This window comes from Rhamphochromis longiceps, linkage group LG1 (genome assembly GCF_057381845.1).
Source record: "Rhamphochromis longiceps isolate RC_006_pf linkage group LG1, R_longiceps_female_GT1.1, whole genome shotgun sequence".
Classification (NCBI taxonomy): Eukaryota; Metazoa; Chordata; class Actinopteri; order Cichliformes; family Cichlidae; genus Rhamphochromis; species Rhamphochromis longiceps.
The window spans coordinates 19,080,260-19,103,843 of record NC_140557.1 but is presented as its reverse complement, the minus strand read 5'-3'; the positions used below and the strand labels follow the sequence as shown (position 1 = coordinate 19,103,843).

The following is a 23,584-nucleotide window of genomic DNA, read 5'->3' as shown; positions in this document are numbered from 1 at the left end:
TGTAATTCATTCAATTATCATTAATTATAAGCACTATATAAACAAAACCATGGTTGAAGGGAGACCTCGAGTGGAATAACCTCTGATATCTGATAGGCCCCCATGGCGTTCCTCACAAAATTGTGTTGTGATATCAGTGCAGTGTGCCCAGATCAATTTTTTTGTAAAAAAAAAAAAAAAACTCAACACAGGTGCCTATTTGAACTACACCAGGTCTGTCAAAGATGCAGTTCTAGACTTTTCCCATTTCCTGTGCTTCTAACAGAAAACCACAAAGAAACACAAAAATATGACTGTTTTTTTTAAACATCTAAACAATTAAGTGATCAGAACTATGTAATTACTTCCCCCAAATGTAATAATATATAGCCTACACAGAGTTTTAAAAAGGTTTTACCATTTTATCAACTAACATGTGCTTCATAGCTTCAGACAAGTGATTTCGTATAGAATTACTCATTCAGCAATCATTTTCAGGGGACCAGCTACATTATGAATACATATTGCCAACATAGAAGTGGTTACAATGTTTTCACCATTTACAGAAATAAAAACTATTCACCCCTAAGAATTGCATCTTTCAGGGATTGAACTCAAGAGTGTCACTGACAGCACTACACTGTTCCAATCCAAAGACTGGGTAGGGTCCTCATCATGCTCTCTTCTGTATACTTTGAGTCATAAGATAGAACCATGACTTAAATGTGTAGTTGAGCTAGGTATTTATCTATCTATATCTAACAGTAATCACAGAATTCTTACTTTTGTTTTACAGAATGTCAGAATTTTAATTTTAAAAAAAGGCAGAATCCTGACATTAATCCCAGAATTCTGACTAAAAATTTAGATCTCAGAATCCTGAGATTATTGTCAGAATTATAAAAATTATAAAGTTATAAATTATAAAGTCAGAATTCGTAATTAATGTCAGAAAAATTATTTTAAAAGATCAGGATTCTCATGTAAAAAGTCTGATTTTCTGTTGGTTTTTTAATATCCTGCATTACATATACTTATGTACCATGCCCCCCTGCCTGTTGTTCGTGGGACCCCTTTGTGCCCGCTACTTTAAAAAAATCCTGGAAACGCCCCTGCGCTGAATATCGCGTAATTAAAAAGTGCCTCAAAACGAGCACATGGCGTAGTTACAGTTTGCATTGGCGCGGTTATCACTCCGCCGTATGTAGTTATTAGAAAATGTGACGTTTCCTGAGGAGGTATCGTGTGTCAGTTGAAGCAGTGCGGTCTGGTCCGGCTGTGTGTTGTAACTGCCGTTTCCTTCAGCTGACGTTAGCCGTGAGGAGGAGCTGTTTCTCAGCACGACCACACCGACCGAGTTACCACGGCTGCTCACTGCTGATGAGACTGCTCTCATGTCGACTAAAAGGCCAGCGGCGACGGACAAAGTAAAACTTTCATTTCCTAACTTTCCCTAAAGTCTTCAGGGGCCACTTTTTTAGCCACATTTTTAAAGACGCGACAAAGCGCCCAGCAGCAACGCCCCGCGGCGGGTGAGTATACTCCAGGAAATATAAATCGAAGAAACCAGCCTGTAGCATCTGTCAGCAGTTAGCAAGAAAACTTTTACCTCGCTCGAATATGTTGCTTTGGGACTGCTTGTGTTTGTGTGTGGTTAAAGTAAAGGAGCGCTGGCGTGGGGAAACGTTTTAGCACCTGCTTTATCCTCTCCTCAAATAGCCAGATAGAGCTCGTAGCTTTCTCTACACTTGCTCGATAATTGAGCAGACTGTTGAAACGTGTGAAACTCTGGCTGTCTCCAGCTCTTATCACACTTCTCTGCCATGCTTAGACCAAACTGGTGGCAGCAGTTTGTTTGATAGAGGAAGCTGCCATGCAGTTCTGCCTTCTTCACAGGATCTATGTTAAGGTTTTTGGGTTTTTTTTGTTGTTTTTAAAAAATTTTTTTAAATAAGTGATTATTTCTTGCCTAACAAGTCACGTGATCAGAAGTGACACACACGAGGACCAGCTGATGATTATTAGATTCTATCGGCCTGTTTTCGGTTAATCGATTGGAGCGTGGCAATGGGTTTTGTGCGCCTCTGACTGCCTGCTGCTGATAAGTCCTCACAAGGTATTTTAATGACTAGATCGTTGATGCAGGACCTCCATATCCAGTCAAATACATCACTTGTGTAGCACTCTTTTTCTTTTCTTTGTTTTTTTTTTTTAATTTTTTCTTGCCTATTATGCTTGAGGTTTATGGTACTGGCACATCCGGATTTTCCCAAGGAGCTGCCTCCTTCTGTTTTGGACAGCTGCCCAGGGTGGGTCTTCCACTTTAGCTTTGACAAATGATTAAAGCTGCTTTTTGTTTGCATGGATGGCAGCCTGACAGAAATGGCCTCTAAATCCATTCCCATGCATATCAAGGTACAGCCCTGAGATCTTTTAGGGTATATTATACAGCTTTTTTTTAAAGATTTCTTTCTAGACAGCTCTGGACAAGATGTGGAAAAAACAAGACTAAATTAAGGTCAAACAACATGGCAGAGGTATGACATGTGTGATAACAAATGTGATAAGAAAGCTATCAGAAAAGTTTTCAATGTTGTCATTTAAGGACCTTTTTTAAAGAAACAACATAGATTAGTTAAAGCTGCCGCTTAACAATTTTAAAAACCTATAAAAAAGCTTTCCACCATCAGTGCTAAGTCTCATCGCAGTTTGTGAAATGGTCTTAACCTCTAATCTGTTTTTGTCTTCCTGGTAACACTTTTCCCACACTTCTTAACATGTCCCCAAATACGATTTTTCCTCAGTCCAGTCTTGCATGTAATGCTGTAATAACAACAACCTCTGCATAGCTTTTTTTTATGTTGACTATATGGAAGCCTGTTTATTGATTTTTTTTTTTTTTTTTTTTTTTTTCAGTGGCATAATTTTTTTGTCATCTATCAGTCAATCTTTTGAGTTGGGCATGGGGTGGGCAACATAAACGATATACGATAGAAACGATATAAATTTGGCCAACGATAGAGATTTTGACTATTCCGCTCCGCTCTACTGTGATAGCGCATGTTGATGATGTCATCAAGCTGCTCCTGTTTTGGTCGAAAGCATCACAGCGGCTAAAACCATTATCATCTGCAAATTATGCCGGGCGACAGTCATAGCAAAGAGATGAAGCACTTTTGAAATATGGGGAAAGCCAGAAACTGCACTTCCTCCACTTCTGTAACATTGATTCATTACTGTTGAATTTTCTCGCAGCTGCCCTATTCCCATGTTGTTGCAGTATATTAATAACTAACCTTGTATTGTGGATGAATAATCGCAGTTGTTCTCCTGACTGAAGTTTGCCCCGTGTATAGCATCCTGCTATGCGATTGCATTTGTCCCTAACCACCAGAATCCCTCACGTTAACTTTTATCGAGTGGAAAAAAAGTTAGCTGTGTCGCTAGCAATCACATAGCACAACATTATATACCAGGTAGTCCAACTTCAGTAACCCTGCAAACGCCACTGCTGTTTAGTTTTCTGTCTTCATTTATGTTGGAAGTGATAGAAGAGCTGTACGTTTTAATTAGTTTCAAAAATCTCTCAGTTCATGCGTACATGTTAGTTTCAAAGTCCAGCTGACTGATGAAAAAGTGACATCTCACCTTCATGAGGACAAACAAACTACTTCTTTGGGACTGTTTCACATTTTTCTATTAGACTGTGTTGTCGATGCAGACAATATAATACATGTACAAACGAGAGTAATTTTGAAGCTGGTGACAGATCATCCTAGCTGATAGAAAGGTGGAATATCAGGTTAGATTAGGAATGCAGGTGTACCACAGATAAAGATGTTCAGATGCAGTTGTTTTAAAGCAAAAGCGTGATGTTTTGTTTGTTTCCATTTGGGTAAATTGGTTAAATATCCTTTTTTTTTTTTTTTTTTAGTTCACTGCACCATAAAATATACAAAAATAAATATAGCCTAACACTTAATTTAGGTTATAGAATGGGATCTCAACATTGGTTTGCTGTGCAATTTAAAGTTTCCTAGAACTGTAACAATTAGACAACCAAAAATTATTTAAAAACTATTCAGATAATTAAATATGCTTTTTTTTTCTAAATCTCCTTTCTAAGCTTCCAAATTTTGAATATTAAGCACACCATCATCAAAACAAATGTCATAGTAATCCTCCTTCATTTATAAAATGAAGTTGTTAGTAATGACACCATCCATCTATCGGCCCGTCCAGCCAACCCTGGATGGGTCGCCAGACTGCTACATAAAGGGGCAATTTAAGCACCACCCATTATCCTAACCTGCATGTCACCTTTTGCCCTAATAATGAGATAAATGTACTTAAATCCAGCAACAGGCTTAGTTCGCATCTATGGAGGCATTTCATACCGGCTCCATAGTGTAGTGGTTAACACACTTGTGTTACATGTGACAAGTACAGTTACAAGTTCCCTGGTTTGAGGCACAATTCCAGCCTCAGGAGTCACAAGCTTGTAGTGCCAATCCCAGTCTCGGGGATTAAATGGGAGGGTTTGAGGGTGGAGCCATTAGACAAGTATAACATGAATTACAACTTGTATGTCGTGTCTGCACTATGTGTCTTTACTCTTATTTTAGGTTGTGTAGTGGTTAGTACTGTCACCTCACAGCAAGAAGGGTAGTGGTTCTACTGGCTGTCTGAGGCCTTTCTGTGGGGAGGTTACACGTTTACCCCGTACCTGTGTTGGTTTTCCCCAGACAGTATGGCTTCCTCCCACAGTCCAAAGACACACAAGTTATTAAAATGGTTATTGGTGGACCTCTGAGTCTCGGCAGCACTTGGATTCTTACACTGCAAGTAAAGAGTTCAGATCTCCTACATGAAGCCAGCATGTAATACGTTTATTTTAGAGCGGTGTACATCCAGTGAACGAGGAGGACCCTTGGTGTTATTGATTATGAAAGATTTGCATTTTGTAAGGCAGTAACAAGGACATGACTGCTGCTGCTTCTTCTTTTTGATGCTCACAGCTAATGTTTTCTTGCCTAACACAAGAGATCATACTGTGCTATCAGAGCATCCTTTTCACAGCTATACTAGGTTTGTGAAGTGCTGTATGACTGTGCAATTTACCTCAAACTTTACATTTTAGAACAGTGCCACGCATATCATGTAATGCATTTTCTTGATGTATGATGATGTGCCATTTTTTTGTACTTAAATGAAACGCAATAAGAACGTCTCTGATTAGCTGATAATAATCTGCAGAAATGTGCTGACACAATCTTCACTGTGGTTTTGCTCGACTGTGTCACTGTGACCTGTTTTAGCCGAAGCACATTTCGTATATTGGCTCAAGCTTTTCCGTCAATTTAAAAAGAAAAAAACAAACAACATAAACAGGGTAGGTTTTTTCTTTTCTTTTTCTCTTTAGTAACATGTGGTCCTGTTATCTTTAGGTACATAGTTGCCAGTTTGCTATATGGTAGCAGGAAAAACCTTCATTAAAAAAGAATACTAATGCTAATAATGAATAAATTCTTTAGTGTATCTTCGTAGATGAAGTATATTGGCCCATTTTCTGAGCACTAAAAACAGTAACTGGTCTATTTGTAAAACTGGCTGCAAGTCCTAGAAGGTTAATCCAGTGCTTTTATTAAAACCATTGATTTAAAACTGAAAGTTTTTTTTTTCTCTATTACAGAGTACTTTTTGACTTGTCATAAATGAAGAAGCACATTTTTCAGTTTCTTTTCCAGTGAGACACAATACAAGGACTTTAAACTCCTTTAGATAAACATGATTTTTATTAGTGAACATCTTAACAAATGTAGTAATTAGGTTAACTTATATAATGACTTTTCCAACATTTTGCTGAGGATGAAACAAAAAAGAAATGCTGTAATAAATTCTACTTTAAAGGCTGTAAAGGCTCTCTTGGAGAGAAGAAGGACAACTACTGTCTAAGCGAAAACCCTTAGTGATCCCTCATGTGTCAGAAGTATCGGAACAGCTAAGACACATTTTTCTCTAAACACCACATCTCTGTGGCTTTCGAACCCAGAAATAAGCGGCACCAAAAATTGCTCCACCCCAAGGATCCGGTCCCCTGGCACAAACAGAGTAATGTAGTGTACGCTGTTAAGTGCCTGGAGGATTCCTCTGATTTATACATCCGGGAAACCAAACAACCTCTGGCTAAGCGGATGGCACAACACAGAAAAGCTAACTTGTCAGGCCAGGACCCCATGGGCTATTTACACCGACAGATCAGTGGACACTCTTTCAATGATGAGGATGTAAACATCCTGGACAGGAATGAACACAGGTTTGAGGGGGATGTCAAGAAGGCCATTTACGTGAAAAGAGAAAGATAATCTCTGAATCAAGGAAGGGGCCTAAGGGTATATCTTTCATCATCTGCATCACCAATGCTGTGATTGCAGCCATTCCTCAACTCTGTGAATAGTACACATGGTTACTGATCAATGGTCTTTGATCAGTTGTTGATCAATGTTCATGACAATTTGCATATTAATGATCAAGAAACTGACCTCACAGCCCATGTTTGTCAGTGGTGCTAGTTTCAGTCATTGTGCAAATGTACTGTTTGTAAGATTGGAGAAACCTGCAGTCAGCTGAGACTGAAGGGGTCACTTGGATGAGTGACAAAACGTTTCTCGCCCAGATAACCAGAATCAGCTTTTGGGGTAAAGGCTCTAGTGTTTACTTCTTGATTAAACTATTTAGATGGTTTTGTAGTCACTTTAGTTGTTGATCTACATGCATGTGAGCAGTTCAGCCACACTTCAAAATTCACATCATTTCCAAATATTTGGGACACTGATTAAAAGATAAATAACAAGCAGTGTGCAATAATTCATATTTACACTTTATACCCAAGTAAAAATACTACAAAGAAGAAAAATTATGCAGAATTTCAGTTGCGTGCTAACACGTTTCAGAAACAACACTTTTCCCACTGTGTTGCATCACCTCTTTAACAACACTAAGTATATGGAAGCTGAGTGAAACAGTTTTACATTGTTGCTTAATTCAGCAGTTGCTTAACAGTTTGTAGCCCTCTTTGTCATTTGTTTATTGTTATGTAATGCACTATTGGGTGGCCAGTATGGACTGCTGGCAGGGCAGTTTAGTACCTGAACTCTTACCACAGAATGGTGCTGTTGAAATATGTGGCCTGCTGCCTTTTGCTGGAAAAGATTGCATCTGTACACATACTGTTCCAAAGTCACTGTAAGTATATTGTTTGGCATTAATGGTGCCTTCACAGGTGGGCGAGTTGCCCAATGTGTGTGCTCTAATGCCTTCCATAACATCACAGATCCTGGAAAAGGATTTAATTGGTCAGGCTACGGGACAGTTTTCCATTCAGTCCATTTTAAATTAGCCTGAGCCCAGAGAAGTTGGTGTGTTGTTTGCATTTGTTTTGTCTTTGCATCGGTGGCTACAGCGAGGAGCCATGCTCGCTGATGGTAGCTTTCAGAAGCGCTTCTGAGGAGATTTCTCAGTATTTTAAACAAGGTGTGGAAATACCACAATTTTTTTTTCCAGTATTACGCTATAACATTTCTAAACTACTTCTTACAGTTTTTCACAGAGTGAACTCCATCCATCCTGTACAAGATGCTCTATTTCTTCTCGTTGTGTTTTTTTTTTGTTTTTTTTGTTTTTTTGTTTTTTTTTTTTTTTTTACAAACCTGTTTCTGACCTGAAAAAAGTTAAAGGATTACACTAGTTTTTGCTTTGATGTGATGTTGTGGTGTTTTAATCGGTTATATGGTTTAAATGTTTATGTGGAAATGGAGTGGCAGTTAACCCCCAACAAGGAATTCATGAAACCTCACAGTAGCATTTAAAGTGTGCAGTTTGCCCTCCTGTTTCTTACAGAACTGCCTGTGCTTGGACTCACGCAGAGACTTTTCTGCATGTTTCAACGTGCTAAACTTTTGGTACCTTCACACCAGTCATTAACTTCTTTTTTTTTCTTGGCATCTCATAGGCCAACTACAGGGTTTAGGGCTCTGGCCTGAAAGTTTTCTAAAGGGCAAAAACAGCCCCTCCTCCATGTTTCTCTGTAGGCTTAGTGTAGTCCTATAATCTTGTTGGAGTTCTTTCCCTGGATTTCTCCAGACAAATTTTCAACCATCACATCCATGTAGGTCGAATTTAGACTACAAAAGGTTATGTCTGTTTTCTTATGTTTTATTTGAAATTAATCTAAGCTGTCATATTTAGTGTTGGGTAAGTTACTTTAAATTAGTAACTTAGTTACTTTTGATAGAAGTAACTAGTAATATAACTAAGTTACTTCAAGTTACTCGTTACTTTCAAAGTAACTAGTTACTAGGGAAAGTAACTTTGGTTTTACTCAGAATTCTCTTGTTAATGTGTTGCTTCTGTAACTGGATACCCAGCAAGAGTGCCAGTCTTCTAGCTTGCTTACTTGCCACAAGTGCACTGTGCCACCTACCAATAGAAAGGAAAAGATAATGTGCATATTTCCACGAGAGAAATCCCACGCCTGGACCGTCGTTGACCGCCGCCATGATTCTAGCCTACATCACAGCGTCATGTGCGCTTTTTACATCCAACACAAAAACTGCAGTCGTGGTGCTTTTGATTGTACTCAGAAATTCTGCCCTCTGAATAGGAATATGTAGGTAAAACCAGACTGCAGATAAGCTGCATACAGGGCTGGACTGGGACAAAAAATCGGCCTGGGCGTTTTGACTAGAGACCGGCCCACCATTATAGGAAAAATCATAAAGCCTTTGATTGAAAACAAACACTGTTGTGACAGTGATGTACACTGTCTTGATGGTATATATGTATCAATCTATCAATCGTTTGTTGTAAGACTCAGATAATTATTTTTTTTAAAAGCTAGACATTGTAAATGAGAATAAGAAAGAAAAGTATTTCTTTGTGCCCCCCTCTCCCTGTTAATGCCCTACCTGGCCCCTGGCAACACTTTGCTAGACCCGCCCCTGCACAGTTACCAGCAGCTGTCAGCTACTTAGAAAAGGATCCTGGTGTTATTTGTCTCTCAGAAACAGTTCATAACTTCCCTTCAACTCATTCATGTTAACTAAAAGTTAAACCTGTTTCTCCATCACCTGTTCAGCTCTGGTGATTCAGTAAGGACATCTCCTGGTTTCATCTTCATGTTTCCCTCTCACCACATATCCAAACGGATATCATGACCAGCAGCTTTTACAGCTGTGGCTCCAGCAAACATCAGCTGATACTAGAAAGTAATATTAAATAAATTCTAACAACAGCTGATCAAGCTTAAACGTGCTGCTGTTGTTTAACACGACATCTGCTGGTTTCTTCTTTGTGGCGCGAAGTCGGCGATAAAAAAACAAGAGAGAAAAGCCGATCAGCTGATCATTGATCAGTTTCATGATTGAAGTAGAAACAGGAGAGGGAGGGGGCGAGAATGAAAGAAGAAGAGGCAGCTGTGCAGCAAAGACACAGAATAACTCCAGCTTTGTGTCTTTTTCATTGTAGCTGAAGTCCGGGACAAACGGTGTTCCTTTTCACCTCAATACAAAACGTGTGATATTTTTTCTGAATACGAGACAATTCTGTTTTTTAGGGGACGGTTGGCAACTCTATTTTGTTCATAAGGTTAATTATTAAAGTTCAACATCAGTAACATAGCACTCGCCCAGCTGTATAGAAACTCCGTCATGATAGCTAGTACGCAGTATGAAAAAGTCAGCACAACAAAAATAAACTCCACCTAAACTTGGTTTATATCTGACCCAGATAGACTGCAGGTCATAACTTCTTACCTGAAGTTCAGTTCACCTGACACTCGGACCGGCGGCCACCTCGGGTCTCTCCTCTTGCCTCCCCTTTCCCTCAACCACCTGCTGGCCTCCACCACTTGCTAATGTTACTGAATCTGTGGAAGCTCCGCGATAGCCACCACACGAAGTAACGAATAACGAGCCTATCTAAATCCCAGTAACGATTAACGCGTTCCTGATTTTGGCATAATAACTAGTTACCGTGCTCGTTACCACAATGGTAAATGGTAAATGGCCTGTATTTATATAGCGCTTAATAATAACGTAGTTACTGTAACGCGTTACTTAATAACGCGTTAGTCCCAACACTGGTCATATTGTTTGAGCTAATACATGGTTCTCAGTATGAACTTGTCTGATAGATCTTGTTGATCTCTGTGGTGAAGAATCTAAATCTGTAAAACACAAACATGAACACGCTGCTTTAAGAGCAGGAGTTTCAAGATGGCCGTTACGCTGATCTTTATATGGTGGATTCCTATATTAAATATGCATACCCTGACCTTTTGTGCTTTTTTTTTTTTTTTTTTTTTTTTTTTTGTGGACCAGTAAAAATATACTGATGGCCTAGTGTTGAGCACTGTGCTCTGATCTGCATGATTTCTTTGCCATATTAGACATAGCCCCTCAATCTCACAGAAGCCCCTTTTACCTACTTTTCTAATCATTGCTTTAGGAGGAGCACCCAATCCGAATAAAGTATGGCTTAAAGAGAGGGTGGTTTTAAAATGAGAGGTGCAAGTGAGGGGCTGCTCCAAGGCCCAGTATAAGATGAGCTTATTTTGAACTTTGCAACACTATTCCCAAAAATATGCAGATGGAAATGGGTATAATAGGGCTAATCTAACAGACTATAACTTTACATGTCAGTTATTTTAATTTCAGACTTCTAGGTTATTGCATGTTTATGAGAGTGTGTGTGTGTGTGTGTGTGTGTGTGTGTGTGAGAGTGTGTGAGACGTCACTGTCGTCTGACTTGGTGCTCTTTGCTCACTGTTTATGGCCACATCCGTGCTTAAAGCAGGCATTTCCATCTCAGGGTGTTTATCGTGGATCCTGATTTTGCACTTAGTCTTAAGCTGCTTATTATAGTCCCAGATGGAGAGTTCAATGAGCGATAGAGTGAAAGAATGTAAGACTTGTCTGAATGCTTTTCTATGCAGTGGTCATATGATACATCTCCGCCATCTTTTAACTGTTTTGATTGGACCTATTCGACCATTACAAATGAAAATGTTACATCCAGCAGCTACAACACAGTCCGTGTCTTATTGAGTTAGGAGTCTAGTGTCCTTATGCTAAGGTAAAAACAAATTCAAGTATGTAGAAAATAATATAATTTGCTCAGAGAATTTGTAACTACGTTAAAGCTGTAGGAACATAAAGCATTGTCTGTGTCAGAGTGCGTGTCTTTAGTCGGAGAGGAATTTAAAATGCTTCCTGTCACCGTGTCAGCAAGATGAAACCACTCTTCCGTCACACACAGATTAGCCCCACATTGCCATTCACTGTACAAATCTAAGCCTGGAAGGCACTTAAAACTCTAAAAGAAGGAATGCATGTATCTTGCCAATTTTCACTGTAGTTTAATAGAACATGAGTCTATTTAGTCAGACTATATGATAAAGTCTGAATATTTCCTGCAGGTTTTAAATGTGTCCTTGATTCAACACAGCTGATCTAAATAGTTAAATTACCTTCTAAACATGTGTTGATGTTTTCCCAGAGGCCTGGTAATGAACTAATCATTTGATTCAGGTGTGCTGACCCAGGGTGATATCTAAAACCTGCAGGACACCGACCCTTGAGGCCTGGAGTTCCCCACCCCTGCTCTAGTATCTAAAGGGGTACTTAACAGTAAAAGAAATTTCATTGGTCCTTTTTGGAGTTCAAAAAGATGTTCCTACATAAAACAAAATTTTGAAGACTGATTGCATTTTGCCCTTTTACAGACTAACAAACAATTACACTGCAGAGAAAAATAGCTCTAAGACTGATCTTTTGTGACGTGGTTAAAGGTTTAATGTGCCTTTTACAGTGCTCTGAGTGTAATGTTGTGGTGAGGTTGAATGCTGCGGTTGGTGTCTGTGGTTACACGGTCATGTTTAGCGCAGTAGATCCGTGGTTAGCATCTTATTTTACAGCAAGAGGGTCCCGGGTTTGAAGTCTAGCAGAAAGTCTGAACCCTTCTGTTTGGAGTTGTCATGCTTTCCAAGATGTTTGGTTTCGCATGTGTTGGCCTAGTAAACAGTTCCACACAAGATTTTTTTAAAATCACAAGTTTTACCAATTGCTTTAAAAAAAAAAAGTTTTTTATATTTTTCTGTTTTTTACTTCAGATGATCTGGAGCTGGCAGGTTGAAGACTAGCTAATGTCTGAGCACTGTCCCGGATCTGAAAAGTTTTAGACCGCAGATAAGTCCTCTTCATGTGTGAAGAGGACTTGTCAGTGTTGTTATTTGAGGGAAGACGGAGTTCATGTGAAAGCATCAGAAAATAAATGCAATTAGAGCAGGGCGATATGGCCAAAAATATTTATCACGATATATATTTGAAAATTTGCGATAACGATATAACCGACGATATAATTGATGCGAGACAAAATACAACTCCACAACATTACTAGCGCAAAAAGACAACCTTCCATTTATTTTCACTTAAACAAGAAGCTGGTTTTTATGTACATTAAAGCTTTATAAAAATGTAACAGTGCAAATGCAAATTCCTTGCTGAAAGTTTAACCAAAAGGCATTTCCAGTAGAAATGGGCTGACATATCCTGAGCATAACCACGTATAATATGGTTATATGGTTAAAAAGAGGTGCTTTGCAACATTAAACTGCAGTGTGCAGTACGCATTTTTCGGACCATAAGGTGCACGGGATTATAAGGCACATTAAGCGAAACAAAGCAGTCAGATAAATCAAACTTTATTAAACTCATTCTTCTTGCTTCCTCCACTTCTGTAACATTGATTCATTAATGTTGAATTCTCTGCAGCTGCTCTATTCCCATGTTGTTGCAGTATATTAATGACTAACCTCGTATTGTGGATGGATTATCTCAGTTGTTCTCCTGACTGAAGTTTGGTCCGTTTACAGCATCCTGCCATGCGATTGCATTTGTCTCTAACCATGAAGAACCTTCACGTTAACTTTTATAAGTGGAAAAGTGTTAGTGTTCGTCCTCCAGCTTCACTGTTTATGTTATGCTAACATAGCTGTGTCGCTAGCGATCACGTAGCACATCATTATATACCAGCTAGCCCAACTTCAGTAACCCTACAAACGTCACTGCTGTTTAGTTTCCTGTCTTCATTTATGTTGGAAGTGATAGCAGAGCTGTACGTTTGATTTTTTTCAGAAATCTCTCAGTCAGAACATGCTATATCATGCTTAGGTAACTAGCGAAACTAGCGAGCTAACTTCCGCTAGCTTCCTGCTAACTTCTAACTCCGTTAAATGTAATAACTTTTGTTTTCATGGATGCCTTGAAGTTAAACTTTATAGTTACACCTGGTAAAGCAGCAATGCTGATCGTTTTATTAAAGATGAAAGAATTTAGACAGTTTTTAACTCGAAGTGATGCTGCAGTGTTGTTTGACCTGAAGCATACGGAGTTTAGGACCCAGATTACTCCCAGATTTAAGAGCATCTTAGTCCGACAAATATGACAATAACAACGGCCGCTTGCATGTTCTGCAAAAAAATGTGCTTTGTTGTGTATCTGACGGACAAACACCAAACCAGTTCCACATCACGGAAGTTGCACCATTTTTACAAACCAATTCTGGTTCATCTGTTTCACTCAACAATCGGCCATGTGCGTATGAAAACAAAGGCACTGCGCATGCGCGTTTTACTCCCATTCTATCGCGATATTTCATTTTCCTATCGTTGCCTAACATTATACCGGTATTACCGTGAACGGTATAATATGGCCCAGCCCTAAATGCAATTGTAATTAAATACTTTAAAATCTGCTGCTTGGACTGGAGAACGGTAACTTACATTATCTTCACACTGTAGTGGAGCCAGAGCTCTAATATTTATCTAAGACAGGGTTGGGGAACTCCAGACCTTAATGGCTGGTGATCCTGCAGGTTTTAGATGTGTCCTTGATTCAACACAGCTGATTCAAATGGCTAAATTACTGCCTCAACATCTCTTGTAGTTCTCCAGAGGCCTGGTAATGAACTAATCATTTGATTCAGGTGTGTAGACCCACTGGAGTTCCCCACCCCTGATCTAACATATGCAGATCTTTACATCTTTAGAAACTTGAAAGGCTGTACACAGAGAGTTGGTCAAATACTGGTCCAAACGAGCTGTCTCTGGGATTGTCTGTCAGCACACTGCTAAATCCTGCTCTTGTAATTCCCATCATTCAGTAACATCTGACAGAAGTCTGCTTTAACCAGCACCAAGTAATTCATACAGACGGTATATATGCAACTTTTTTTTTTTAATTCATTAAAAAAAAAAAAAAAATTATTTTATTCTTTTACAGTTGTGCATTTCATTGATAATATGGTCGGTTCCCCCCCCCCCCAAAAAAAAAAAAAAAAAAAAATCCACTGCACACTAGGCCCTGCCATACGGCACAACATTTAGCAACCACTGGATTTGCGTAACAGAGCGCCTGTCTTTGGCACTCCACTTCTAGACTTCTGGTTCTTACTGATGAAGACATAAATGTCTATGTGGCAACTATAGTTTTAGCAAATATGAACAACCACAGGACTAATTAATACTTTAGCAGTGAACTGTTTTCTATAGTACATAAACACATCTTGTTTTCCTGGTGTGTGCATGTTTGCGTTTAACCTACAGCATGTACTGAATAATAATAATAACCTTTACACAGACACAGTAGTTCATTGGTACTTTTGCTCTTTTCATGATGAGTGTACCTTTTGAATATTAAACGTGTCATATATTGTAGAGTTTCTGTGTTTGAGGTTTTTGGATAAGACATGTACTAAAACTTTACAAGAGTTATGTTTAGTTCTAGTTTTGTACTTTTTCACTCCACTCTCTGCTTAATTTCTGAAGAATAGAGATATGACTATGGCTTCACTTTTCCATTTATATTTATTTATAAGATTGTTGGCTGACTGAGTTGTTTTGTTCATGTGTTTCAGAAATTAAGGCCTCACTATGTCTGATGGGGAATATGATTACCTCATCAAATTTTTAGCCCTTGGTGACTCTGGCGTGGGGAAAACAAGCTTCCTGTACCAGTACACAGATAGCAAGTTTAACTCAAAGTTCATCACTACAGTCGGAATAGACTTCAGAGAAAAACGAGTGGTGAGTCGGTGCTCTTTCATTCAGCTCTTCTTCTTTGGCATCAAAGCAGTTTAGGAGGACATCAGGTGTGAGGGAAGTGACCTTAAAGAAAGTCCAGCAGACCCAAAGCTGTTTCCACTTGATTACAAATCGACAAACAATGTTTAAAACACCAAAAACCTTGAAAGACCAGATGTTAGTCACTGGATAAAACAAATAAATTTAAATTGCAATCTACTGAAAACCAAAGCAAAACTATTTTGACGTTTTGAACACACTTTCTTAACTTCATAAAAGATTTAAATATAACAGAAAGTAATTATGAATAATTGTAAATGTAAACCATCAAGTGTTTGGTTTGTTATGTTTTGAATGGACTCAGTTTGCATTTGTTTTTGTTTTTTTAAATAAATAAGAGCTGTTTGCATATGGATAACCATGTACAGCATTAAGACAAATGGCTTCCTTTTTATTTTCTTTTTTGTTTCTGACTTTCTGTTTTAATGTTGTCAGTGTTTTTGAAATCTTAATGAACATATTACTCCACTCTCACGCTGTACAGGAAGCCTGATCAGGAGCTTAAACAGATTCCCAGATCATTCACTCCACGTTACAAAAGCCTACCGGTGAATGTTGCAACAGAAAGTAATGACTAATACTGCTGAGAAGCAGGCAGCACCCTCCTTAAGAATAAACACTTCATACCATTGGCAAACAGCTGAGCACATCTCATATTTACTTTAATGCTGCTGACCTTCAGCTCTGAGAAGAAAACCTGCTCCTGTTATATGTATCGGTCATTATCTTTCTTTTCAATGCTTGGTCTGAAGGATTTGAATGTACCTCTTTTTTTCTTTTTTTTTTCGTTAAACATAAAAACTTTACTTTTAAATATAAATGAGTGCATAGCTGGGGAATATTTTGTTTTTTTGTTTTGGGGAGATGAACAGAAAAAAAAAATTTTCCCCAGCTGTTTTTTTTTTTTTTTTTTTTTTTTTAAATTAATACATGGGGTAACTGCACTTCTCCATCAGACACCAAGCTGCAGTTTTGCTCAGTACACTGTGTTTAAGAATGGAGGAGGAGGAGAAGCCGTGATGGAGGATACACAGGCAAAAGTTTACATCAGAGGTGTGAGACACAGCTGGAATATAGAAACCACAGAGGAAGGAGGACTTTTGGAACAACTTGTCCTTATTATATTCATAAGTTGTTTCAGCTGTTTAAGGTGTTCAGAGTTTTTGCACCTCACCATTTGTGAGAATTTTAAAAGAACAATAACATCTTGAGAGTGATGTAGATTTTATTGAAAATATATATATTAAATAAACTGACACTGGTATCAAGTTGTGCTGTAATTTGACTATAACAAACTATTCATGCAACTTCAAAATGAGGCTCAAAAATCAGGAAAACATTTTCTTAAATGTTTGCTGCCTCAACTTCTTCCTCCCGGTGTCTCTACTTGCCTACTCCTCTGCTTGTGTCTCTGGTGTGCGGAGACACAAGGAGTGGAATCATAGAGAGAGACGAGTTCCCACTTCAAGCGTTAAGTCACATTTCAGCTCATCCGGCTGCAGGACTGATGAGCTCCTGCCACGGGGAACTGTCCGTCGTCCATCTGTGCTCACATGAGTCATTACTCCTCCTACAGTGTGGGTCATTATTTAATCAAACTTGCACACAATGAGAGCTCACACAATATAAACTCATTATCAAGGTCACATTTGCTGTTTTATGGGCAGTTGTCTCTGACCTTCTAATTATTAAAGTTTGATGAATCTACAGTTTTTGACAAACTCTGTAAATAATTGTGTCAACTATCCATCATCTCAACGTTGGCCATAGGTGATTAGCCCAGGAGGAGCCTTCTGCTCCTGGTTCATGGTTCCTGCTTCTCCAGGAAATTTTAAATGTCATTAACATAATTTTCCCTTTAGTTTCACTGCACTGATTTATGATGGAAATGTCAGAATTTTTGTTTAAAAAAAAATGCAGTCATAAAAAGCACAAACTGGCAGTACTCTAATTATTCTCACATTTTCTCATTTAACATTTAAACGCTCTGTCAACACTCATAGGCATGATTCAATGATTCATTCCTCTCTCCCATTTTTAGTTTGACAGCTCTGATTTGGTATCTGATAATTACATTTACACGGATCCCCTGTTCATAACTTAATTTAAACTTTACTTTTGAATAGTACAAAACTCCCTGCACAATCATAAATATCAGGATTATCATAAGATTCATTAGCAAACAGAAACACCTCTAAACTCCTCAAACTGGCTGACAATTAGCTTGGTTTTCAGACCTTTTCTATCATCGTCTTTGTTTTGTTTCTTTTTCTCTCCCCCCTCTTGTTCCTACATGGTTAATGGGGTGGCTATATCCTCAACATCCCAGTTTAATATCTGTTAAATTAAGTATATGTATATTTTTCTGTTTCTAAGCTGTACAAATCACCTGGTCCAGATGGCACATCAAGCAAAGGACAGAAGATCCACATGCAGCTGTGGGACACTGCAGGACAGGAGAGGTAAACTCTGTTCTAACTTCTTGATCTCTAACTTTTGTTTTTCTCCATTAAGTGTTTTTTCTTCCTCTGATTTCAGGTTTCGAAGTTTGACGACTGCTTTCTTCAGAGATGCGATGGGTTTCCTCCTCCTCTTCGACCTCACAAACGAGCAAAGTTTCCTCAACGTCAGACACTGGATGAGTATGTGTCCTAATGTGTTGAGCTGAAAGCACATTTTTAGTCATGAAAATGGAAGAATTAACAATCAGTTCACCGCTGGTGTAATTAATAAAAAGTGCACCAGTCACTGGATATTTACAAGGGCACCTGTAGATGCCCTTCTACTGATTTGTAAAGAAAGTAATCCAGATTTTATTTCTTGCCTGGCCTTCATCTCTCCACCAGGTTTTATGAAATTCAGCTCTGTAGCTTTTCAGTAATCTTGCTGACAGACAGACAAACAAACATCCACGTCGGCTCTGCCTTAGCAGAGAAATAATCTGTTTCTTGTTGACTGTGCACAAAGGCTTATTATGTCCGACTCGTGGAGTTTGGTTTTAGACCCAAAGTGTAATTAAACTTTTAATCTCCCTCTTATTACTCTTTCCCTACTCTAACCCCAGCTGTATCAACTAGTACGTGAATGAAACCTTGATGTGTTTGCCACTATTTAAGATATTTCCATGGAAACACAACTTTATGCATTTAAAAAAAACAACAACCTCTGATCGTTTCAGGTCAGTTACAGATCCATGCATACTGTGAAAATCCGGACATCGTTCTGTGTGGGAACAAATGTGACCTGTCGGACCAGAGAATGATCAGTGAAAACCAGGCTCGTGAACTCGCCGAGAAGTACGGGTACGTCTGTCTGCCTGCCCGCCTGTGATCCATCTGTACATGAACCTCTCCCTCAAACATTTGCCAAGGAGGCAGTGGCCGCTTTGTTTGCCAAAGTTCATGCAGGACAATGTTGAACTAAATTAGTCCTCCTTGAAAAACAAATATTTGTGCACACGTGTAAAATATCCTGCTTGGGACCCATCAGACACACCTTTACTAAAAATATAAACGATGCATTCAAGTATATGGCATCTCTGCCCATCTGCTCTGAATGTATATGTGACATGCTTTGAGTCCTCAAGTAGAGTAGAAAAGCACTGTATGACAATCAGCCAATGGCCTTGGCAATAACTTCTCATTTATATCTATAAACGGCATCATGTCTACCTGGCAACCACCTAACAAAATGACATTTATACAGTCGAGGACGACCTCAGCTTTGCAGATGTCCCACAGACATTTCTCCCTTTTTTTTTCTTTTTTTTTTTTGTATTTATTTTAAATGAATTTATTTACTTTTAATATAGTCTGTGCCATATTTATCTGTTCATTTCTGTTTACTTAGCCTAGCACGGCGAAGGACACTGTCTCAGCTGAACTCTGGACACGCGCACACATACATATACACTGATATGCACACACTCATCCCCCCTCCCTTTCCAAACGCCTTCGACGCTTATTCCCTTCCGATGCTGCACCCTTTACCCACCCCTGTTGCTTGTCATGTGTTTCTTTGGTGTATTAAGAGTTTTTTTTCATGTGCTATGTGCAGAGGTGTTTTTTCTGTTCTCTAACTGATCTCCCTGTTGGAGCTCAGTCTGGGGGGAGTTATTATTTCTCCTCATCTTTCCTCATGTGGTGCATTTCTCCATTGTTATACCTCTCTGACCTGTCTTCTCCATGTGATGTTTTGTGTAATGTATGTATGGTCGGAGGGTAAGATGGTGCCGCCATTGCGTGCAATAGGTCGACAGCCTTATGAAATTTTCCCCTTGTGGGACTAATAAAAGGTATATCAATTCAATTTATATAAACAATATCTAACACCCTTATCTCAGTGTGGTTAAGTATATCAGTTAACCGACTGATCAAACAATACTGTAGCAGTCCGTGTACTGTCGTATTATTATATCTGTGTATTTTAATAAGTACACAGCAGCAGATGGGTAATCCAAAGATGAAAACGTCTCCAGTAAGTCAGTAAATGACCTTTTTTTGCTGCTAATTAGTTTAGAAATAACAGCGTCAGGCTGTTTCAGGAAAACACTTAGCTCCATTTCACAAACTTAATCAACATGCTTAGTTCCACAGCTCTGCACATAAAAACTAACAAAATCAATACTCATGTTCTCAACTTCAGCTCCATGAAAGTCTTGTCCTGAACGCCTTCACTGCGTCAAAACGGCGATCCTTCAGCTTGAATTTCATTTTGGGGTGGAGTCGGATCTGGCGAATGGGGCAGGTGGGGAGGGTAAAATTGTTTCGGTGTGCCCTTCTGTGAGCGGGGCGACGTTCAGGTCGTTTCGATGAATGACTCTGGACCAGTGTTTCAATGACCGATTTTTATTATTATTATTATTATTATTATTATTGCTTCTTATGAGCAGAGTCACAACTTTTTAATTGCACTCCTACGTCAACAAAGGTTTGAGCTACACTATAGCTGCTGTCTTTGATCCCTGTTTTGTAACTGAAAAATGTTTCCGTGCAGAATCCCGTATTTTGAGACGAGTGCTGCAAACGGGGATAACGTGAGCCAGGCCGTGGAAGTCCTGCTGGATCTCATCATGAAGAGGATGGAACGATGTGTGGACAAGTCCTGGATCCCCGACGGGACTGTCCGAGCTAACGGACCCTTCACCCCAGACCTCTCAGAGGGCTCCGACAGAAGCAGATGTGCATGTTAGGTTTATTTTAAACATCTGTGTTCATAGTGTGGGTGGGAAATGATGAAGAGGTGGGAGTCTGTATATTATTATTATCATTATTATTGTATGCTCTGTGATGATCATTTGTGCCATTCAACCAGTGTGTTACACATTTCCATCCAGTTTGTCAGTGCTGAGTTAAATGCCTTTTGGATTTGGGCATTTAACTTGAATTGATTTAATGAGTCTTTTGAATGATTAATTCATGCTGGTTGTGATTTTGGGATATTTATTTCTTATGATGAATAGCTTAAATTTCCAGATCATATATTCAAAGGTGAACTGCAATGCCACAGGTTTTATGAATATACTTGCTTTAGAGATAAATTAGCTATTTATGGATCTTTAGGTTATGTTCTACTGATGCTCTTCTGAATGTTAAGCTGTAATCTCACCGGTGCCACAGCAAGAGGAAATGTAGCTCACAGTGACCATCCGGTGTTAGCTAGATGGACAAGTAACACTCTTTAATTTCCTTCCTAAATCTTTGTGCTTGTTTGCCTGCAAAATTACAAAACTCTGTTTCACTAAATCATCTAAACTTTATTATGTACAGTTAAGTCCAATAATTACTAAAAAAAAAAAAAGTACATTCAGTAGTTAGAATGAATTAAATAAAGTGATTTAAAACAGGACAATAACTCAGGAACGGGGATGATTCGGGTTATCTATCCTGCGGCTGAAAACAGACGGTTGCAGAAAATGTTTAAAAACAAACTTTTGTGCATATTTGGACTTTTTTGGGCTAAACATAATACTCAGTTTTATATTTTAAGCTAAAATATCAGTGTGTGGACTTTCAGATTACTTTTGAGGAATATTTTGGAGACTAAAAATGATCAAAATGGCTTCTGATTAAATAAATGCAGAAGCCTGTTGTTATCCCAATAATAACACTTGTGTCTGAAGAGAGGCTTTGACTAATTTCCTGAATTTCACCCAGATTTTCAGATTTATCATCATTTGTAGTATTCGTAAAGTCCCGAAGACCTTGACAAATAAATATTTATTACTCCAGAGGGGCGTATTACGAAGCAGGTTCAGCATATCCAGGCTTCCCTGGCGTTGCCTGGCTGAATAAAACTTAAAAACCCAGTGGTGTGGTGGGAAAATCAGGCTTTCTGCTTCAGACTCTGAGCACGCTCGCATAAAACAGCGTTTTTGACAACTTGTTTAATGTCTGAAGCTTTTAAAAATTCAAACGCTACTCGGTGTGTTCAATTCCGATGATTTCCCATCACTTTAGTTTATCGGCAGATTAAACCGAATGTAAATTATAGAATAACTACGATAACTCAAGAAGGATGTTACCTAGGATTTTCAAACTGTTTCTACTGCTACTACTGAAAATGTCAGATGAGTTCAAATCTCAGTGAACTTGACCTCGAAATCAGAGGTCAGAGCTTTTAATGCGACCTGACTAGATTACTGTGGTAAAACAAAAGTTTCTGCTCGTATTTACAGTATGCTCCAAGTGCTAAAGGAACACATTTCACACATGAAAGCTGCAGAGCCTTACCTCACTAACGCGAAGCCCAGCTGTAAGGTTACAGCAGTGCTAACTGTGCCTCACACTGTTGCTGAAATTCAGGCGGCTATGCAGAAATTTCACGTTGGCTGCTTGATCCAAATCTGCTGCTAGTCTGTTTCACACTGCTGGGTTTGCAGCTACTAGATAACAGGTTAGAAAACCGATCAGTTACATTTTTAGGCTTTATTCACCATGTTACAAAATCGTGTTCACATTGATCCGGTGGTAGACTGAAGTGAAGGGAATTTAAATATACTAACTCAAACTTTATTTTACTGCTGAATGTGATTGTGATAATTGGAGATTAACGATTTCCTGCAGGATTACACTTGGTCTTCCATTTTGCTGTTTAGATCTCTATCACTTAGTCTTTGTCTAAAGTTGGTGATACACCGGAGACTCATTTCTATGCAGAATTAGAGGGAAATCATACATCAAAAGCATCTTTTTATGTGAGTGTACGCAAAGCCTGAAGCAGAAAGTTAACAAAGAAAGCTGATACTGCAGGTTCAGGTTTTGTTAAGCTAGTTAACGCCAGAAAAGCCTGGCTATGTTGAGCTTAATTTGTAGGAATCCCCTCTGGCTTGTCCTTTGACTGTGTGTGGATACTGTTTATTTATCAGCACCTGTGGATATAAAAACAAAAGCACCTGTCGCTGTTGCTTAATTCTCAGCTCTTTCTTGGTTGCACACTGTTGCTGAATGTGTTTAAAACTGATGCGCTCGGATGCTGTATTATATTTAGGGCAAAAAAATGGGGCTTGCACTTTAGTTTACAATCAAGGTATTCATTTAATCTTTCAGATCAATTTTGTACCTCTGATATTTACATTAAACACTGAAGTTACATTTTATTTATGAAAGTTTGAGAGTGATGTTTTAGTTGAGTCACATTATTTGTCACCGAAAATGAGATTTGATCACATAAGAAAGGCAAAACTGAAATGTGTCATTGTCAGTTGTGCCATACTTTCATATGCAAAATGTGTAAATTATATCCAGAAATAAACATTTGTATTTATGTATCTGACTGTTTTATTTAATTATTTTCCAATTCTGAGTATAATTAATACCAGATGCTTGTTATGTTATCTGTGCCAATATTCAAACATGCAACACTGACACTCTGATTTAAATTCACAGATTTGTACAAAACCTTTCAGACATTTAATGAAAAATTAATACACATTTCTTTAGCTTGTTGTGAGTACACGAGAGATGGATTTTTTTTTTTTTTCACCATTTCTGTAGCAGGAGACTGCTTCGGTTTTCCCACAGGCCGCTACAGTTATAGCTTCCTAAAGTCTCATGTGTATATAAAAAGTATGTTATGACTTCTTAGAAACAAAAAATAATTCTGAAATAAAGGTTTTAACAGCAGGACCTTGGGTGTAGTCAGTCAATCACATGGCAGCAACTAATTTAGGCATGTAGAGATGGCCAACATAACCTGCTGAAGTCAAATTAAGCATTAGAGAAGGGAAGAAAGGTGATCTAAGTGACTTTAATCATGCCATGGTAGTTTGTACCAGACTCCTAATCTGCTGGAATTTTCTCACAGAAACCTCTCCAGGATTTACAGGGAATAAAAGTTGACATCTATCAGTCTGGAAAGGGTTACAGAGACATTTAAGGCTTTGGGACTCCAGTGAGCCACAGTGAG

The 23,584-nt window shown here is 38.6% G+C and overlaps 1 protein-coding gene across 1 annotated transcript; it reads left to right on the top strand.

Annotated features, from left to right (window-relative positions):
• Positions 1–1,161: 1,161 nt before the first annotated feature.
• rab27a (RAB27A, member RAS oncogene family) lies at positions 1,162–22,946 on the top strand. The gene is made up of 6 exons (XM_085401400.1): positions 1,162–1,511; positions 14,953–15,121; positions 17,555–17,640; positions 17,717–17,820; positions 18,357–18,480; positions 20,174–22,946. Exons 2-6 carry the CDS (start codon positions 14,969–14,971, stop codon positions 20,367–20,369), a joined length of 663 nt encoding a protein of 220 aa, XP_085257526.1. The 5' UTR covers positions 1,162–1,511; positions 14,953–14,968; the 3' UTR covers positions 20,370–22,946.
• The last annotated feature ends 638 nt before the right edge of the window (positions 22,947–23,584 follow it).